We start from the raw sequence: 19,637 nt of genomic DNA, 5'->3' as shown, positions 1-19,637 counted from the left end.
AGGTAAAGGGTGACCCAGGTAAAGGGTGTCCCTGGTAAAGGGTGACTCAGGTAAAGGGTGTCCCAGGTAAAGGGTGTCCCAGGTAAAGGGTGACCCAGGTGAAGAGTGTCCCAGGTAAAGTGTGACCCAGGTAAAGGGTGTCCCAGGTAAAGAGTGTCCCAGGTAAAGGGTGACCCAGGTAAAGGGTGTCCCAGGTAGAGAATGTCCCAGGTAAAGGGTGACCCAGGTAAAGGGTGCCCCCTTAAAGAGTGTCCCAGGTAATGGGTGTCCCAGGTAAAGAGTGTCCCAGGTAAAGGGTGACCCAGGTAAAGGGTAACCCAGGTAACGGGTGTCCCAGGTAAAGGGTGTCCCAGGTAAAGGGTGTCCCAGGTAAAGGGGTGTCCCAGGTAAAGGGTGACCGAGGTAAAGGGTGTCCCAGGTAAAGGGTATCCCAGGAAAAGGGTGTCCCAGGTAAAGGGCGTCCCAGGTAAAGGGTGACCCAGGTAAAGGGTGACCCAGGTAAAGGGTGTCCCAGGTAAAGGGTATCGCAGGAAAAGGGTGTCCCAGGTAAAGGGTGACCCAGGTAAAGGGTGTCCCAGGTAAAGGGTAACCCAGGTGAGGAGTGTCCCAGGTAAAGGGTGTCCCAGGTAAAGGGTGACCCAGGTAAAGGGTGCCCCCTTAAAGAGTGTCCCAGGGAAAGGGTGTCCCAGGTAAAGAGTGTCCCAGGTAAAGGGTGACCCAGGTAAAGGGTGTCCCAGGTAAAGGGTAACCCAGGTGAGGAGTGTCCCAGGTAAAGGGTGACCCAGGTAAAGGGTGTCCCAGGTAAAGAGTGTCCCAGGTAAAGGGTGTCCCAGGTAAAGGGGTGTCCCAGGTAAAGGGTGACCGAGGTAAAGGGTGTCCCAGGTAAAGGGTATCCCAGGAAAAGGGTGTCCCAGGTAAAGGGCGTCCCAGGTAAAGGGTGACCCAGGTAAAGGGTGACCCAGGTAAAGGGTGTCCCAGGTAAAGGGTATCCCAGGAAAAGGGTGTCCCAGGTAAAGGGCGTCCCAGGTAAAGGGTGACCCAGGTAAAGGGTGTCCCAGGTAAAGAGCGTCCCAGGTAAAGATTGACCCAGGTAAAGGGTGACCCAGGTAAAGGGTGTCCCAGGTAAAGGGTAACCCAGGTAACGGGTGTCCCAGGTAAAGGGTGTCCCAGGTAATGGGGTGTCCCAGGTAAAGGGTGGCCCAGGTAAAGGGTGACCCAGGTAAAGGGTGTCCCAGGTAAAGGGGTGTCCCAGGTAAAGGATGTCCCAGGAAAAGGGTGTCCCAGGTAAAGGGTGTCCCAGGTAAAGGGTGACCCAGATAAAGGGTGTCCCAGGTAAAGAGTGTCCCAGGTAAAGGGTGTCCCAGGTAAAGGATGTCCCAGGTAAAGGGTGACCCAGATAAAGGGTGTCCCAGGTAAAGAGTGTCCCAGGTAAAGGGTGTCCCAGGTAAAGGGTGACCCAGGTAAAGGGTGCCCCCTTAAAGAGTGTCCCAGGTAAAGGGTGTCCCAGGTAAAGAGTGTCCCAGGTAAAGGGTGACCCAGGTAAAGGGTGTCCCAGGTAAAGGGTAACCCAGGTGAGGAGTGTCCCAGGTAAAGGGTGACCCAGGTAAAGGGTGTCCCAGGTAAAGAGTGTCCCTGGTAAAGGGTGACCCAGGTAAAGGGTGTCCCAGGTAAAGGGTAACCCAGGTGAGGAGTGTCCCAGGTAAAGGGTGACCCAGGTAAAGGGTGTCCCAGGTAAAGAGTGTCCCAGGTAAAGGGTGTCCCAGGTAAAGGGGTGTCTCAGGTAAAGGGTGTCCCAGGTAAAGGGTATCCCAGGAAAAGGGTGACCCAGGTAAAGGGTGTCCCAGGTAAAGGGTGACCCAGGTAAAGGGTGTCCCAGGTAAAGGGTGTCCCAGGTAAAGATTGACCCAGGTAACGGGTGACCCAGGTAAAGGGTGTCCCAGGTAAAGGGTAACCCAGGTAACGGGTGTCCCAGGTAAAGGGTGTCCCAGGTAATGGGGTGTCCCAGGTAAAGGGTGGCCCAGGTAAAGAGTGTCCCAGGTAAAGGGTGACCAAGGTAAAGGGTGACCCAGGTAAAGGGTGTCCCTGGTAAAGGGTGACTCAGGTAAAGGGTGTCCCAGGTAAAGGGTGTCCCAGGTAAAGGGTGACCCAGGTGAAGAGTGTCCCAGGTAAAGTGTGACCCAGGTAAAGGGTGTCCCAGGTAAAGAGTGTCCCAGGTAAAGGGTGACCCAGGTAAAGGGTGTCCCAGGTAGAGAATGTCCCAGGTAAAGGGTGACCCAGGTAAAGGGTGCCCCCTTAAAGAGTGTCCCAGGTAATGGGTGTCCCAGGTAAAGAGTGTCCCAGGTAAAGGGTGACCCAGGTAAAGGGTAACCCAGGTAACGGGTGTCCCAGGTAAAGGGTGTCCCAGGTAAAGGGTGTCCCAGGTAAAGGGGTGTCCCAGGTAAAGGGTGACCGAGGTAAAGGGTGTCCCAGGTAAAGGGTATCCCAGGAAAAGGGTGTCCCAGGTAAAGGGCGTCCCAGGTAAAGGGTGACCCAGGTAAAGGGTGACCCAGGTAAAGGGTGTCCCAGGTAAAGGGTATCGCAGGAAAAGGGTGTCCCAGGTAAAGGGCGTCCCAGGTAAAGGGTGTCCCAGGTGAGGAGTGTCCCAGGTAAAGGGTGACCCAGGTAAAGGGTGTCCCAGGTAAAGAGTGTCCCAGGTAAAGGGAGTCCCAGGTAAAGGGGTGTCCCAGTTAAAGGGCGTCCCAGGTAAAGGGTGACCCAGGTAAAGAGTGTCCCAGGTAAAGGGTGTCCCAGGTAAAGGGTGCCCCAGGTAAAGGGTGTCCCAGGAAAAGGGTGACCCAGGTAAAGGGCGTCCCAGGTAAAGGGTGACCCAGGTAAAGGGTGACTCAGGTAAAGGGTGTCCCAGGTAAAGAGCGTCCCAGGTAAAGATTGACCCAGGTAAAGGGTGTCCCAGGTAAAGGGCGTCCCAGGTAAAGGGTGTCCCAGGTAAAGAGTGTCCCAGGTAAAGGGTGACCCAGGTAAAGGGTGTCCCAGGTAAAGGGTAACCCAGGTGAGGAGTGTCCCAGGTAAAGGGTGTCCCAGGTAAAGGGTGCCCCAGGTAAAGGGTGTCCCAGGAAAAGGGTGACCCAGGTAAAGGGCGTCCCAGGTAAAGGGTGACCCAGGTAAAGGGTGACTCAGGTAAAGGGTGTCCCAGGTAAAGAGCGTCCCAGGTAAAGATTGACCCAGGTAAAGAGTGACCCAGGCAAAGGGAGTCCCAGGTAAAGGGTAACCCAGGTAACGGGTGTCCCAGGTAAAGGGTGTCCCAGGTAATGGGGTGTCCCAGGTAAAGGGTGACCCAGGTAAAGGGAGTCCCAGGTAAAGGGTAACCCAGGTAACGGGTGTCCCAGGTAAAGGGTGTCCCAGGTAATGGGGTGTCCCAGTAAAGGGTGGCCCAGGTAAAGGGTGTCCCAGGTAAAGGGTGTCCCTGGTAAAGGGTGACTCAGGTAAAGGGTGTCCCAGGTAAAGGGTGTCCCAGGTAAAGTGTGACCCAGGTAAAGGGTGTCCCAGGTAAAGAGTGTCCCAGGTAAAGGGTGACCCAGGTAAAGGGTGTCCCAGGTAGAGAATGTCCCAGGTAAAGGGTGACCCAGGTAAAGGGTGCCCCCTTAAAGAGTGTCCCAGGTAATGGGTGTCCCAGGTAAAGAGTGTCCCAGGTAAAGGGTGACCCAGGTAAAGGGTGTCCCAGGTAACGGGTGTCCCAGGTAAAGGGTGTCCCAGGTAATGGGGTGTCCCAGGTAAAGGGTGTTCCAGGTAAAGAGTGTTCCAGGTAAAGGGTGACCCAGGTAAAGGGTGACCCAGGTAAAGAGTATCCCAGGTCAAGGCTGACCCAGGTAAAGGGTGCCCCCTTAAAGAGTGTCCCAGGTAAAGGGCGTCCCAGGTAATGGGGTGTCCCAGGTAAAGGATGTTCCAGGTAATGGGTGTCCCAGGTAATGGGTGACCCAGGTAAAAGGTGACCCAGGTAAAAGGTGACTCAGGTAAAGGGTGTCCCAGGTAAAGGGTGTCCCGGTAGAGGGTGACCCAGGTAAAGGGTGTCCCAGGTAGAGGATGTCCCAGGTAAAGGGTGTCCCAGGTAAAGTGTGACCCAGGTAAAGGGTGTCCCAGGTAAAGGGTGTCCCAGGTAAAGAATGTCCCAGGTAAAGGATGTCCCAGGTAAAGGGTGTCCCAGGTAAATTGTGACCCGGGTAAAGGGTGTCCCAGGTAAAGAATGTCCCAGGTAAAGGATGTCCCAGGTAAAGGGTGTCCCAGGTAAAGAATGTCCCAGGTAAAGGGAGACCCAGGTAAAGGGTGCCCCCTTAAAGGGTGTCCCAGGTAAAGGGGTGTCACAGGTAAAGGGTGTCCCAGGAAAAGGGTGTCCCAGGTAAAGGGTGACCCAGGTAAAGGGTGTCCAAGGTAAAGAGTGTCCCAGGTAAAGGGTGACCCAGGTAAAGGGTGCCCCCTTTAAGGGTGTCCCAGGTAAAGGGTGACCCAGATAAAGGGTGTCCCTGGTAAAGGGTGACCCAGGTAAAGGGTGACCCGGGTAAAGGGTGACCCAGGTAAAGGGTGACCCGGGTAAAGAGTGTCCCAGGTAAAGGGTGTCCCAGGTAAAGGGTGACCCGGGTAAAGGGTGACCCGGGTAAAGGGTGACCCAGGTAAAGGGTGACCCGGGTAAAGAGTGTCCCAGGCAAAGGGTGAACCAGGTAAAGGGTGTCCCAGGTAAAGGGTGACCCAGGTAAAGAGTGTCCCAGGTAAAGGGTGTCCCAGGTAAAGGGTGACCCAGGTAAAGAGTGTCCCAGGTAAAGGGTGTCCCAGGTAAAGGGTGACCCAGGTAAAGGGTGACACAGGTAAAGGGTGAACCAGGTAAAGGGTGACCCAGGTAAAGAGTGTCCCAGGTAAAGGGTGAACCAGGTAAAGGGTGTCCCAGGTAAAGGGTGACCCAGGTAAAGGGTGTCCCAGGTAGAGAATGTCCCAGGTAAAGGGTGACCCAGGTAAAGGGGTGTCCCAGGTAAAGGATGTCCCAGGTAAAGGGTGTCCCAGGTAAAGGGTGACCCAGGTAAAGGGTGTCCCAGGTAAAGAGTGTCCCAGGTAAAGTGTGTCCCAGGTAAAGGGTGACCCAGGTAAAGGGTGTCCCAGGTAAAGGGTGACCCAGATAAAGGGTGTCCCAGGTAAAGAGTGTCCCAGGTAAAGGGTGTCCCAGGTAAAGGGTGACCCAGGTAAAGGGTGACCCAGGTAAAGGGTGTCCCAGGTAAAGGGTGACCCAGATAAAGGGTGTCCCAGGTAAAGAGTGTCCCAGGTAAAGAGTGTCCCAGGTAAAGGGTGACCCGGGTAAAGGGTGACCCAGGTAAAGGGTGACCCAGGTAAAGGGTGACCCGGGTAAAGAGTGTCCCAGGCAAAGGGTGACCCAGGTAAAGAGTGTCCCAGGTAAAGTGTGAACCAGGTAAAGGGTGTCCCAGGTAAAGGGTGACCCAGGTAAAGAGTGTCCCAGGTAAAGGGAGTCCCAGGTAAAGGATGTCCCAGGTAAAGGGTGTCCCAGGTAAAGAGTGACCCAGGTAAAGGGTGTCCCAGGTAAAGAGTGACCCAGGTAAAGGGTGAACCAGGTAAAGGGTGTCCCAGGTAAAGGGTGTCCCAGGTAAAGGGAGTCCCAGGTAAAGGATGTCCCAGGTAAAGGGTGTCCCAGGTAAAGAGTGTCCCAGGTAAAGGGTGTCCCAGGTAAAGAGTGACCCAGGTAAAGGGTGTCCCAGGTAAAGGGTGACCCAGGTAAAGGGTGACCCAGGTAAAGGGTGTCCCAGGTAAAGGGTGACCCAGGTAGAGGGGGTCCCAGGTAAAGGGTGTCCTGGGTAAAGGGTGACCCAGGTAAAGGGTGACCCAGGTAAAGGGTGTCCCAGGTAAAGGGTGACCCAGGTAGAGGGGGTCCCAGGTAAAGGGTGTCCCAGGTAAAGGGTGTCCCAGGTAGAGGGTGTACCAGGTAGAGGGTGTCCCAGGTAAAGGGTGTCTCAGGTAGAGGGTGTCCGTCAGAGATCTGCCTCCCTTCCCACCCTCCTCTCCCAGTGAAATCCATGAGGGCCTGGGGTTGTATGGAGGGCAGGGTAAAGTCAACGCCAGGGAGGGGGTGGGGGGGTAGGTGGGGGGGAGGAGGAAGGCACGATATAGTGGGGTAAAGGTGAAGGTGGTGGAGGTGAAGGGGCAGAAGGTAAATGTGAGGGGGTTGCGGGTAAAGGTGAGGGGTGGGAAAAGGTGAAGGGGCAGTGGGTAAAGGTGAAAAATGTGTTGCTGGAAAAGCGCAGCAGGTCAGGCAGCATCCAAGGAGCAGGAGAATCGACGTTTCGGCATGAGCCCTTCATCAGGAATGAGGAGAGGGTGCCAGGCAGGCTAAGATAAAAGGTAGGGAGGAGGGACTTGGGGGAGGGGGCGATGGAGATGTGATAGGTGGAAGGAGGTCAAGGTGAGGGTGATAGGCCGGAGTGGGGTGAGGGCGGAGAGGTCAGGAAGAAGATTGCAGGTTAGGAGGGCGGTGCTGAGTTCGAGGGTTGGGACTGAGACAAGGTGGGGGGAGGGGAAATGAGGAAACTGGAGAAATCTGAATTCATACCTTGTGGTTGGAGGGTTCCCAGGCGGAAGATGAGGCGCTCCTCCTCCAGCCGTCGTGTTGTTATGGTCTGGCGATGGAGGAGTCCAAGGACCTGCATGTCCTCGGTGGAGTGGGAGGGGGAGTTAAAGTGTTGAGCCACGGGGTGGTTGGGTTGGTTGGTTCGGGCGTCCCTGAGGTGTTCCCTGAAGCGTTCCGCAAGTAAGCGGCCTGTCTCCCCAATATAGAGGTGGGGGGTCAGGGTGAGTGTGGTGGGGGTCAGGGTGAGGGTGGGGGGTCAGGGTGAGGGTGGGGGGTCAGGGTGAGTGTGGGGGGTCAGGGTGAGTGTGGGGGGGGGTCAGAGTGAGGGTGGGGGGTCAGGGTGAGGGAGGGGGTCAGGGTGAGTGTGGGGGGTCAGGGTGAGGGGGGGGTCAGGGTGAGGGTGGGGGGGTAAGGATATAGAGAACCATTCTGACAGAGCTCCCTGTGGAGAGCTGGGATCTCACTGCCCTCTAGTGGCATCTTCCTCCAACACAGGCTCAATGCATTCAATCCGAAATACCCACCGACAGTGCACTGTCACACCTCGTCACACTCACACACACCCCCTCACACACGCACCCTCACACACACCCGGCACAATCACAGACCCACACACGCACCCTCACACACACCCGGCACACTCACAGACCCATACTCACACACTCCCGTCACACTTACAGACACACACTCACACACACCCGTCACACTCACAGACACACTCACACTCACACCACGTCACACTCACAGACACATACACTCACACACACACACACCTGTCACACTCACAGACACACACGCTGTCACACTCACAAACACACACACCTTCACACTCACAGACACACACACACACACCCATCACACTCATAGACCCACTCTCACACACACGCCGTCACACTCACAGACACACACACTCACACACCGTCACACTCACAGACACACACACCTTCACACTCACAGACACACACACTCACACACACCGTCACACTCACAGACACACACACCCCATCACGCTCACAGACCCACACTCACACTCACACCCCGTCACACTCACAGACACACACTCACACACACCCATCACACTCATAGACCCACTCTCACACACACGCCGTCACACTCACAGACACACACTCACACCCCGTCACACTCACAGACACACACACACATCGTCACATACACACACACCGTCATACTCACACACACACACTTACACACACACCCCATCACACTCTCAGAAACATACATAACCCCCCCACACACACACCCTGTCACACTCACAGACACACACACACTGTCACACTCACAGACACATACTCACAGACACACACACTCACACACCCGTCACACTCTCAGACACAAACACACACCCTGTCACACTCTCAGACACACACATGCCCCCCTCAAACACACACACCCCTTACACACACACACCACATCACACATACACACACACACTCACACACATACTTTCACACTCAGCCACACACACTCACATCCCATCACACTCTCAGACACACACATACCCCCCTCACACACACACACCTGTCACACTCACAGACACAGACACACCCGTCACACTCACACACATACATAGCGTCACATTCACAGACACACACACACACACACCCACCATCACGCTCACAGACACACACACTCACACACATGCACCATCACACTCACAGACACACACACTCACACACACCCTGTCACACTCACAGACACACAGAATCACCCCTCACACACACACCCCCCTCACACACATACACACACCCCATCACACTCTCACACACATACCCCCTCACACACACACACCCTCACACACACACACACACCTGTCACACTCACAGACACACACTCACACACATACTCACACATACACACCATCACACTCACACACTCACAGACACACACTCACACACACACACACACCCCATCACACTCACAGACGCACACATATGCCCCCTCACACACATGTACACACACACATATATATATATATATATACCCCTCACTCACACACCCACTCACAGACACACACACTCACTCACAGACACACACACTCACACACACCCATCACACTCACAGACACACACAGGCAAAAGTGAGGTCAGCGGATGCTGGAGATCAGAGTTTAGATCAGAGTGTTGCTGGAAAAGCGCCGCAGGTCAGGCAGCATCCAGGGAGCAGGAACATCGACATTTCGGGCAAAAATCCTTCATCAGGACCTCACTGACACACACTCCCCTCACACTCACACACAGATACACACACACAAACCCTCACACCCCCTCAGACTCACTGACACACACCCTGTTACACCCACTGACGCATACACCAACCCCTCACACACACTCACAGTCGTGCACACACCCCCTCATACACACTCACTGGCACATACACACTCCTACACACACACACACTCACAGACTCACACACCCACACACTCACACACTCACTGACACACACACACACACACACACCCCACACACAAACACACATGGACACACACACACCCCACACACAAACACACATTCACATGCACACACACACAGGCACACAATACACCCCCCACACACCCCACACACCAACACACGTGCACACACACGCACACATACACACACCCACACACTCTCTCACACACACACACTCACTGTCACATACACACACATACACTCACACTCACTGACGCACACACACCCACACACAAACACACACACCCACACACACACACACACGTGAACACACACACCCCACACACACCCACACACACACGCACACACACACACAAACACACCCCACACACAAACACACACACCTACACACACATGCACACACCCCACACACAAACACACACACCCCACACACAAACACACCACACACACACACACACGCGCACACACCCATCCACACACACACACACACATACACACACACACATGCACACACACACACACACGCACACACACCCATCCACATACGCACACACGCGCACACACGCCCATCCACACACACAAACACACACACACACACACACACACACACACGCACACACACGCACACACACACACTTGCCTACGCCTCTCTCTCCCCAACACCTTGACGTTTCTACAGGGGCTAAAATTCACTCACAGCATGATTCCCGGTGATTAAAAAAAGGTAGCTTCATCACAACAACAAGAAACTGCATTTGCGTAGCAGCCATGACCATGCCCACCATACTGTTTAAACAGCAGACTTAGATTTTGCCACACTGCATTAGGAGAGGTCAGGGGCACACATACACTGAGTCAAAAAGGTTGGTTTTAATGGGATGTCTTGTCAAGGAGAAGGGAGAGAGAGAGAGAGAGAGAGAGGAGGAGGAGTTTAAGGAGGGACATCCTGAGCTCAGGGCCCAGGCAGCTGAAGGCATTGTCCCCAGCCCCAGGTGTAGGGGCTGGAGGAGGTTACAGAGATAGGGAGGGGGTGTAGGGACTGGAGGAGGTTACAGAGATAGGGAGGGGGTGTAGGGACTGGAGGGGGTTACAGAGATAGGGAGGGGGTGTAGGGAGTTACAGAGATAGGGAGGGGATGTAGGGTCTGGAGGGGGTTACAGAGATAGGGAGGGGGTGTAGGGTCTGGAGGGGGTTACAGAGCTAGGGAGGGGATATAGGGGCTGGAGGGGGTTACAGAGATAGGGAGGGGGTGTAGGAGCTGGAGGAGATCCCAGGAATAGGGAGACAGATAGGGGCTGGAAGTGGTGACGGGATATGGAGGAGTGTAGGAGCTGGAGATGGCACAGACGATGGGTTCAGGCAATGGAAGGAACCATTCAGTCCATCCACCTGCTCTGCTACCCCGATAGTATCATGGCTGACGTGCCCACTTCACTCGATCCTGCACTGTTTTGGTGCTGTTTCTCTGAACAATCGAATGGCCTCAGGATGGGAAGTTGGAACTTCTCCCTGTCCCGAAATGGAGAGAGAAGGGGAGAGGTCCAAACCCATTGAGAAACTGGAGGTGTGCACGGCCAGGGAGTGAATCCCATCCTTCCCCAGTGAAGGGCAGCCTCACTGATAAGGTCCATGTGTCCTGTGTGTTTTGGGACCAAGCAGAGGAACCATTGCTGATGTTTTATGTAGTTGGTTGATCTGCAGCCTGCCATTTCCCATCGATGCTGTTCCCGGCTGATCTGTAGTGACCAGGCCTCAGTAAACCCGCCAGGAGATGAAGGGCCCAGGAGTGGTGACAGTGGGAAACTCTCAACTCCGTGTGCTTCAGACATTTCCCAGGACTGTCCGTGCCAACATCCTCCTGTCGGCTTTCTCTCATTTGCTACATTCAGCTTTGTTCCTCCCTTCCCCACCCTCCATCAACGACCCACCCTCCCCTCACCCTCGCGCACTGCCTGCTCCTCTTCCAGTGACTCCACCTGCCCTCACCCTCCTCCCCTCTGTCTGTCCCCCTCAGTCTTTGGGTTGTGCCTGGGTCTGTGTCTCATCGCAGTCTCTATAAGAGCTGGGCACAGGGATAGGAGTCAAGGTGACTGGCCTCTGGTGAGGGAATGTGATGGCCTTGAGGCTGTTAATCCAGACACCCTGATAATCTCCTGGCGTCCTGGGGTTCGAATCCTGGCCTGGGAGAGGGTGGGATTTGAATTTGATTAACGAAAGAAATCTGAACTTGATAGTCTCCGGGTGACAGTTGGAAAACCCCATCTGGGTCACTAATGTCCTTCAGGGAGGGAAACTGCCAGCCTCACCTGGCCTGGGCCTACACGTGACTCCAGACCCCACAGCAATGGGGTTGGCTCTTAAACCACCCTCAGGGGCAATTAGGGATGGGAACAAATGCTGGCCGAGCCAGTGATGCCCTCATCCTGTGAATGAATTTTTAAAAATCCCCAGACACCAGCTCCACCCTCAATGGGGTAACTCAGCCTGGGGCGGACATTGGGATAGACCCAGACAAGAGGCTTTGGGGTGGAACGAGGGAGACTGTGGGGACAGTGGCTGGGGGTAAGGGACACAGAAACCTAACTCTTCCAGCCACACGATTATCATTTTCAGAAAGTCTTCTTTATCTGGGAGGTAGGAGAGGGGTTCAGACTTGGGAGAGAGACACAAATTAGTCTCACATTTCCATTTGCGATAATAACAGAGGGAGGTTGATCTAGACAAAGACTGACAGTAAGATAGATGAAGCAGTGACAGTGCATCGCAGTCAGACGGAGATGAACCTTATTGATTCAGGTGAACAAGGTGATTATCTGCTGTGTTTTAGGAAGGTTAGTTTCTCATCCCCACGTCCCTCAGGCTGGTACAAATCTGGATCACGGTGAATGTTGGTAAAACAGTGAACACTGGGGATGAGGCACTGGGGAGGTTACAGTCATTACCAGCAGTAACTGAGATAACGCAGCAGGCCGGTCCGGCCCAGGCTAGGCCCCGCTGCAGGGTTTTAATCTCCTGCTGCTGCTGCTTGAAGCAGAGTCTGAGATCAGGGACCATTCCCCACCGCGCGGTCACTTCATCATCATCATTAAAGGGGCCTGACCCCCTCAGCACTGAGTCAGATTGGCAGCTTACCCAGAGTCAGAGAGCAGGAACTACACACCCCTCAATGTACTGTCCACCCTCACCTACACGCCCCTCAATTTACTGACCACCCTCACCTACACACCCCTCAATTTACTGACCACCCTCACCTACACACCCCTCAATTTACTGACCACCCTCACCTACACACCCCTCAATTTACTGACCACCCTCACCTACACGCCCCTCAATTTACTGATCACCCTCACCTACACACCCCTCAATTTACTGACCACCCTCACCTACACGCCCCTCAATTTACTGACCACGCTCACCTACACACCCCTCAATTTACTGACCACCCTCACCTACATACTCCTCAATTTACTGTCCACCCTCACCTACACACTCCTCAATTTACTGACCACCCTCACCTACACTCCCCTCAATTTACTGACCACCCTCACCTACACTCCCCTCAATTTACTGACCACCCTCACCTACACACCCCTCAATTTACTGCCCACCCTCACCTACACACCCCTCAATTAACTGACCACCCTCACCTACACACTCCTCAATTTACTGACCACCCACACCTACACACTCCTCAATTTACTGCCCACCCTCACCTACACACCCCTCAATTTACTGACCACCCTCACCTACACACTCCTCAATTTACTGCCCACCCTCACCTACACACCCCTCAATTTACTGACCACCCTCACCTACACGCCCCTCAATTTACTGACCACCCTCACCGACACACTCCTCAATTTACTGACCACCCTCACCGACACACTCCTCAATTTACTGACCACCCTCACCTACACACCCCTCAATTTACTGACCACCCTCACCGACACACTCCTCAATTTACTGACCACCCTCACCTACACACCCCTCAATTTACTGACCACCCTCACCTACACACTCCTCAATTTACTGACCACCCTCACCTACACTCCCCTCAATTTACTGACCACCCTCACCTACACACCCCTCAATTTACTGACCACCCTCACCTACACACCCCTCAATTTACTGACCACGCTCACCTACACACCCCTCAATTTACTGATCACCCTCACCTACACACTCCTCAATTTACTGTCCACCCTCACCTACACACTCCTCAATTTACTGACCACCCTCACCTACACTCCCCTCAATTTACTGACCACCCTCACCTACACTCCCCTCAATTTACTGACCACCCTCACCTACACACCCCTCAATTTACTGCCCACCCTCACCTACACACCCCTCAATTAACTGACCACCCTCACCTACACACTCCTCAATTTACTGACCACCCACACCTACACACTCCTCAATTTACTGCCCACCCTCACCTACACACCCCTCAATTTACTGACCACCCTCACCTACACACTCCTCAATTTACTGCCCACCCTCACCTACAAACCCACAATTTACTGACCACCCTCACCTACACGCCCCTCAATTTACTGACCACCCTCACCGACACACTCCTCAATTTACTGACCACCCTCACCGACACACTCCTCAATTTACTGACCACCCTCACCTACACACCCCTCAATTTACTGACCACCCTCACCGACACACTCCTCAATTTACTGACCACCCTCACCTACATATTCCTCAATTTACTGACCACCCTCACCTACACACCCCTCAATTTACTGACCACCCTCTCCTACACACCCCTCAATTTACTGACCACCCTCACCTACATACTCCTCAATTTACTGATCACCCTCAACTACACATTCCTCAATTTACTGACTACCCTCACCTACACACTCCTCAATTTACTGACCACCCTCACCTACACACTCAATTTACTGATCACCCTCACCTACACACTCCTCAATTTACTGACCACCCTCACCTACAAACTCCTCAATTTACTGACCACCCTCACCTACACACCCCTCAATTTACTGACCACCCTCACCTACACACCCCTCAATTTATTGACCACCCTCATCTACATGCCCCTCAATTTACTGTCCACCCTCACCTACACACTCCTCAATTTACTGACCACCCTCACCTACACACCCCTCAATTTATTGACCAACCTCATCTACATACTCCTCAATTTACTGACCACCCTCACCTACACACTCCTCAATTTACTGACCACCCTCACCTACACACTCCTCAATTTACTGATCACCCTCACCTACACACTCCTCAATTTACTGACCACCCTCACCTACACACCCCTCAATTTACTGACCACCCACACCTACACATCTCAATTTACTGATCACCCTCACCTACACATTCCTCAATTTACTGACCACCCTCACCTACACACCCCTCAATTTACTGACCACCCTCACTTACACACTCCTCAATTTACTGACCACCCTCACCTTCACACTCCTCAATTTACTGACCACCCTCACCTACACACTCCTCAATTTACTGACCACCCTCACCTCCACCCCCCTAATTTCCTGGCGTCCAGGTGGTTGTCCAGCTGTCACTGAAATGTTCCCACTGTCTCTGACTCCCCCCACTCTCTGGGTAAAGTACCTCCCTCCGATATCGCCCCTGAACCTTCCTCCAATCACCTTAATATGATGCCCCCTGGTGACAGCCATCTCTGCCCTGGGGAAAGGTCTCTGGCTATCCACTCTAGCGACGCCTCTCATTACCTTGCCCACCTTTGTCTCGGCACCTCTCTTCCTCCTCCTCTCCAGTGTGAAAAACCCAAACTCACTCATCGTCTCTTCATCAGCGAAGCCCTCCAATCCAGGCAGCATCCTGGTAAATCTCCTCTGCTCTCTCTCTCTAATCTTCCTGTAATGGGGGAACCAGATGTGGGTACAATATTCCAAGTGTGGTCTAACCAGGGTTTTATAGAGCTGCAGCAAAACCTTGCGGCTCTTAAACTCAATCCCGCTGTTAATGGAAGCCAAAACACTTGGTGGTAAGATTGAGGGATCTATGTGTATGGAGCCCAAGATCCCACTGTCCCTCCACACTGCCGAGAATCCTGTCTTTAACTCTGTAATCTGCATTCACATTTGACCTTCCAAAATGAATCACTTCAGGGTTATCCAGGTTGAACTCCACCTGCCACTTCTCAGCCCAGCTCTGCATCCTGTCAATGTCCCGTTGTAGCCTGCACCAGCCCTCGATGCTATCTACAACACCCCAACGACCTTTGTGTCATCGGCAAACTTACTAACCCACCCTCCCACTTCTTCATCCAAGTCAGTTATAGAAGCTACAAAGAGCAGAGGCCCAGGAGCAGATCCCTGTGGGACACCACTGGCCACCCAGCTCCAGGAGGAATACCTGCCGCCCACTCCCACTCACTGTCCTCTTTTGGCCAGACAATTCCGTAACCAGAGAGCCGCATTCCCCTGTATCCCTGACCTCCGAACTTTCTCAATGAGCCCACCGTGGGGAACCTTACCAAATGCCTCCCTGAGATCCATCTCCACCACATCCACCGCTCGACCTTCGTCAGCTTGTCTCATCACATCCTCAAAGGTCTCAATAAGGTTTGTGAGGCAAGGCCTGCCCCTCACGAAGCCACGCTGTCTATCTTTAATCACACTATGTTTTTCCAAATAATCATAAATCCAATCTCTCAGCATCCTTTCCAGTCCCTTGCTTACCACAGACATAAGAGTGACTGGTCGGTAATTCCCAGAGAGAGTGAGTGTGTGTGGTGTGTGTGGTGTGTATGACTTTGTGTGAATGTGAGTGTAAGTATGTGTGTGTGTGCGTAAGTATTTGTGAGTGTTTGTGAGCTTGTGTGTGTGAGTATAAGTGTGTGTGAGTGTGAATGTGTGTGAGAGTTAACGTGTATCAATGTATATGTGTGAGAGAGGTGTTTGAGAGAGCGTGTGTGAGAGTGTGCGCGGCAGAGTGTGTGTGTGAGAGTGTGAGAGACAGTGATCGTGTGTCAGTGTGTGTGAGAATGTGCATGCAACCGTGTGTAAGAGGGAATGTGTGTGCATGTGAGAGTGTATGTATGTGTCAGTGTGCAAATGTGTGAGAGAGAGAATGCCTGTGTGTGAGTGTGTGTGCATTAGTGTGTGTGTGTGTGTGTGTTTGAGTCTGTGTGTGAGTGTGTTTATTTGAGTCTGTGTGCGTGTATGTGAGTGTGTGTGATTGTGAGTGCATGTGTGAGCATGTGTTTGTGTGTGTATGTGTGAGAGTGTGTGTATGTGTCTGTGTGAGTGTGTGTATGTACGCACATGAGAGACCGTGTGTGTATGCGTGAGTGTGTGAGAGAGATTGTATGTGTGTGTGACTGCATGTGTATGTGTGTGTCTGTGCATGCATATGTGTGAGTTTGTGTGCGTATGTGTGTGAGAGAGTGTGTGTGTATGTGTGTGTGTGTGTGTGTGTGAGAGAGAGAGAACGTGTGTATGTCTGTGTATGTTTGTGAGTGCATGAGAGAACGTGGGTGTGTATGTGAATGTGTTTGAGAGTGTGTGTATGTGTGTGAGAGCATGTCTATGTGCGAGTATGTGTGAGAGCTAGTGTGTGTACATGTCACAGGGCATGTGTGTGAAAGCATGTGTGTGTGTCAGAGAGAGAGCGTGTGTGTGTGTGAGAGAGTGTGGGGGTGAAGGTGTGTGAGAGAGCGTGTGTGTGTACGTGTGTGTGTGACAGAGCGTGTGTGGATGTATGTGTGTGTGAGAGCACGTGTGTGTATGTGTGAGAAAGCGTGTGTGTATATGTGTGTGAGAGAGTGTGTGTGTGAGAGCATGTGTATATGTGTTTCTATTTGTGTGTGTGAGCTAGTTATGTGTGTGCATGTGACAGAGTGCATGTGTGTGAGAGAGAAAGAGCATGTGTGTGTGTGCATGAGAGTGTGTGTGAGCGTGTGTATGTTAGAGTCTGTGTGTGAGTGTGTGTGTTTGAGTCTGTGTGTGCGTGGGTGTGTGTGTGTGTGAGTGGTGTGTGAATGTGTGCATAAGTGTTTGAGAGTATGTGTGAGTGAGTGTGTATATGTGTTTGTGAGAGTGTGTGTGGGGTGTGAGTGTGTGTGTATGTGTGCATAAGTGTGTGAGAGTGTGTGTGTTTGAGTGTGTGTGTTTGCATGCGTGGGTGCGTGTGTCTGTGTGTCTGTGTGTTTGAGAGTATGTGTGAGTGAGTGTGTATATGTGTGTGTGAGAGTGTGTGTGGGGGTGTGAGTGTGTGCGTGTGTCTGTGCACATATGTGTGTGTGTGTGTGTGTACGTGTGTGTGTGTGTGTGTGTGTGTGTGTGTGTGTGTGTGTATTTTGGGGATCTGCTTCATGAAACCAAGTGAATGAGAGAGAGAGAGAGAGAGAGAGAGGTAACTGGGTGCAGACACTGTCTGCTTTATTGGTTCAGTGGGTGTGCTGGAGCAGATGGAGACTGAATGTCCCAGAGCCTCAGTCGATGTGATCCGAAGGCTCATCCCAGTTGGGGTTTTCTCCACGTGGTTTGGGCCCACCAGATTTCTTGGCCATGATGATCTGGTCAACACTGAGCACGGTGATTGCGGCATTGGTGGCGAGTCTAATGGCCGAGCGTTTGACCAGGAGAGAGTCCCAGATACCAGCCTTGGCTGCGTCCAGCACCTCGGCGTCTCCGGGCTCCATGTTGAAGCCTAGGTTGCGGTGGCCCTCCTGGTGAGCGGCTAAGAGCTGGGTGATGACCTGCCGCTCACGGTCTCCGGTGTTACGGACCAGAGCCTCGGAGATGTCCTGGAAGGAGCGGGCATACTCCTGGATGGCATACTGTTCCAAACCAGGGCACGAGGCCCCGTGGGCACTGATCTGTAAGGCTAGCTCCACCTCGGTGGCTCCGGCTCCCGGCACCAGGCGGGAATCTAGGCCCAGGCTCCTGTAGGTGCTGACCCCATCCCGGATGGCCTCCTCCAGCTGGTCCTGTAAGCCATGAAGGGGACCCCGCAGCAGAATCGTGGCCACAGCCGGCGCCCGCTTCTCCTGCTCGAAGATCACCAGCTGTGTGCCACCCACCTCTTGGAGGTACACACGGTCGCAGTGGCCTAGCTCCTCCTGGGACGGCGTTCCCAGCTTCAGGAGCGGCGTGGCTCCCACCGCCTTGGCCAGGCGGCTCAGCTCGTGCCGGGAGTGAAGCCTTACCACCATCAACCGGTGCTGATCGGCGTAGTGTAGGGCCAACTCCCCTACCTTGCCCCCGATCACCAGCACGGTGACTCCGGCCTGCAGCAGGCCCCTCACCTGGGCCTCCATTAGACGTTCTTCCCCGTCGCCGAAGCCCAGCATGTCAGCCGGGCCCTGCAGCAGCACCGTGCCCTTGGTCTCGGGCCTGGAGAGCTCAAAGGGGCAGCTGTAGACCACCACCCGGGCGTCCCGCACGGACGTGACCAGGCTTTCGGCCTCCTTCTTGAAGGCCATGCCCCCCAGCACCAGGGAGTCTCCCACCCCGGCCCCCAGCACTTTACAGACCCTCACCAGGTCGGGGTCAAAGACACCATGACCCCCTGAGCTGACCACCACGCAGCTGCGGGCTACCAGCCGGGAGAGTGTGCCCTCGTAGCCGCACTGTTTGCTCATGATGGGGGTCCGCACGGTGTCTGCTACAGCGTCCTCATCCAGGGGGTCGTCCAGGCGCCCACAGGTCAGCTCCTCCAGCACCTCCAGGGCCCTCTGACAGCCCTGGCGGTAACCCTCAATCACCTCAGGCACAGAGAGGCCGCTCCTGAGCAGGGAGCCCGCCCGGTCAAGCAGCGATCCGGCCAGCAGCAGTACCAGGGTGCGTCCGTCACCCACTTCCTCCTCCTGCATCTTCATGGCCAGCACCAGCATGTTGGCGGCTGGGTGCTCGATCTGGTACTCCCTCAGCACCGTGCTGCTGTCCCCCGTCACCAGCAGCTTCTCCAGGTGGTTCACCACCAGCTTGTTGAGGCCACTCGGCCCATAGGTAGCCTGCAGGGACTGCGCCAGCTCCTTGCAGGCCTCGATATTGCGGAAGACAACCTCCTCCAGGCCACTGAAGTACCGCGCCCCGCTGGTCAGCATCTGCAGGTACCCAGGGGGCTTTGGAACATGGGCCGCCATCACCTGTAGGGGGCAGAAGGGGGGCAAAACTTATCCGGAAGGCCATCTCAATCCATCCCCATCCATCCTGTCTTCCTCAACCCCTCCATCCATCCTGCCTTCCTCAATCCATCCATCCATCCTGTCTTCCTCAATCTATCTATCCACCTCCTACTCCCTCAATCTCTTCATTGACCCCATGTCCTTCAATCTGTCCCTCCATCAACTTTACCCTCAATCTCTCCATCCATCACTTTCTCCCTCAATCTCTCCATCCATCTTTTTGTTCATCAATCTCTCTATCCATCCCTTTCTTTATCAATCTCTCCATCCATCACCTTCCTCAATTTATTCATCCATCTCTCCCCCATCAGATCATTAGGCAGAACTGGGTTTAGATACAGAGTAAAGCTCCTCTACTCGTTTAAACTAAAAGTAAAACTCCCTCTAACTGTCCCCCATCAAACACTCCCAGGGACAGGGACAGCAC

General features: G+C 53.8%; 1 protein-coding gene across 1 annotated transcript; it reads right to left on the bottom strand.

The window, feature by feature from the left end:
* Positions 1 to 17,512: 17,512 nt before the first annotated feature.
* Positions 17,513 to 19,168, bottom strand: LOC132835190 (T-complex protein 1 subunit theta-like). The gene has a single exon (XM_060854555.1). The coding sequence runs from the start codon at positions 19,166 to 19,168 to the stop codon at positions 17,513 to 17,515; it is 1,656 nt and encodes a 551-aa protein (XP_060710538.1).
* Positions 19,169 to 19,637: the final 469 nt, after the last annotated feature.

Source organism: Hemiscyllium ocellatum, chromosome 44 (genome assembly GCF_020745735.1).
Source record: "Hemiscyllium ocellatum isolate sHemOce1 chromosome 44, sHemOce1.pat.X.cur, whole genome shotgun sequence".
In the NCBI taxonomy this organism is placed as follows: domain Eukaryota; kingdom Metazoa; phylum Chordata; class Chondrichthyes; order Orectolobiformes; family Hemiscylliidae; genus Hemiscyllium; species Hemiscyllium ocellatum.
This window is presented reverse-complemented; position numbering and strand designations above follow the sequence as displayed.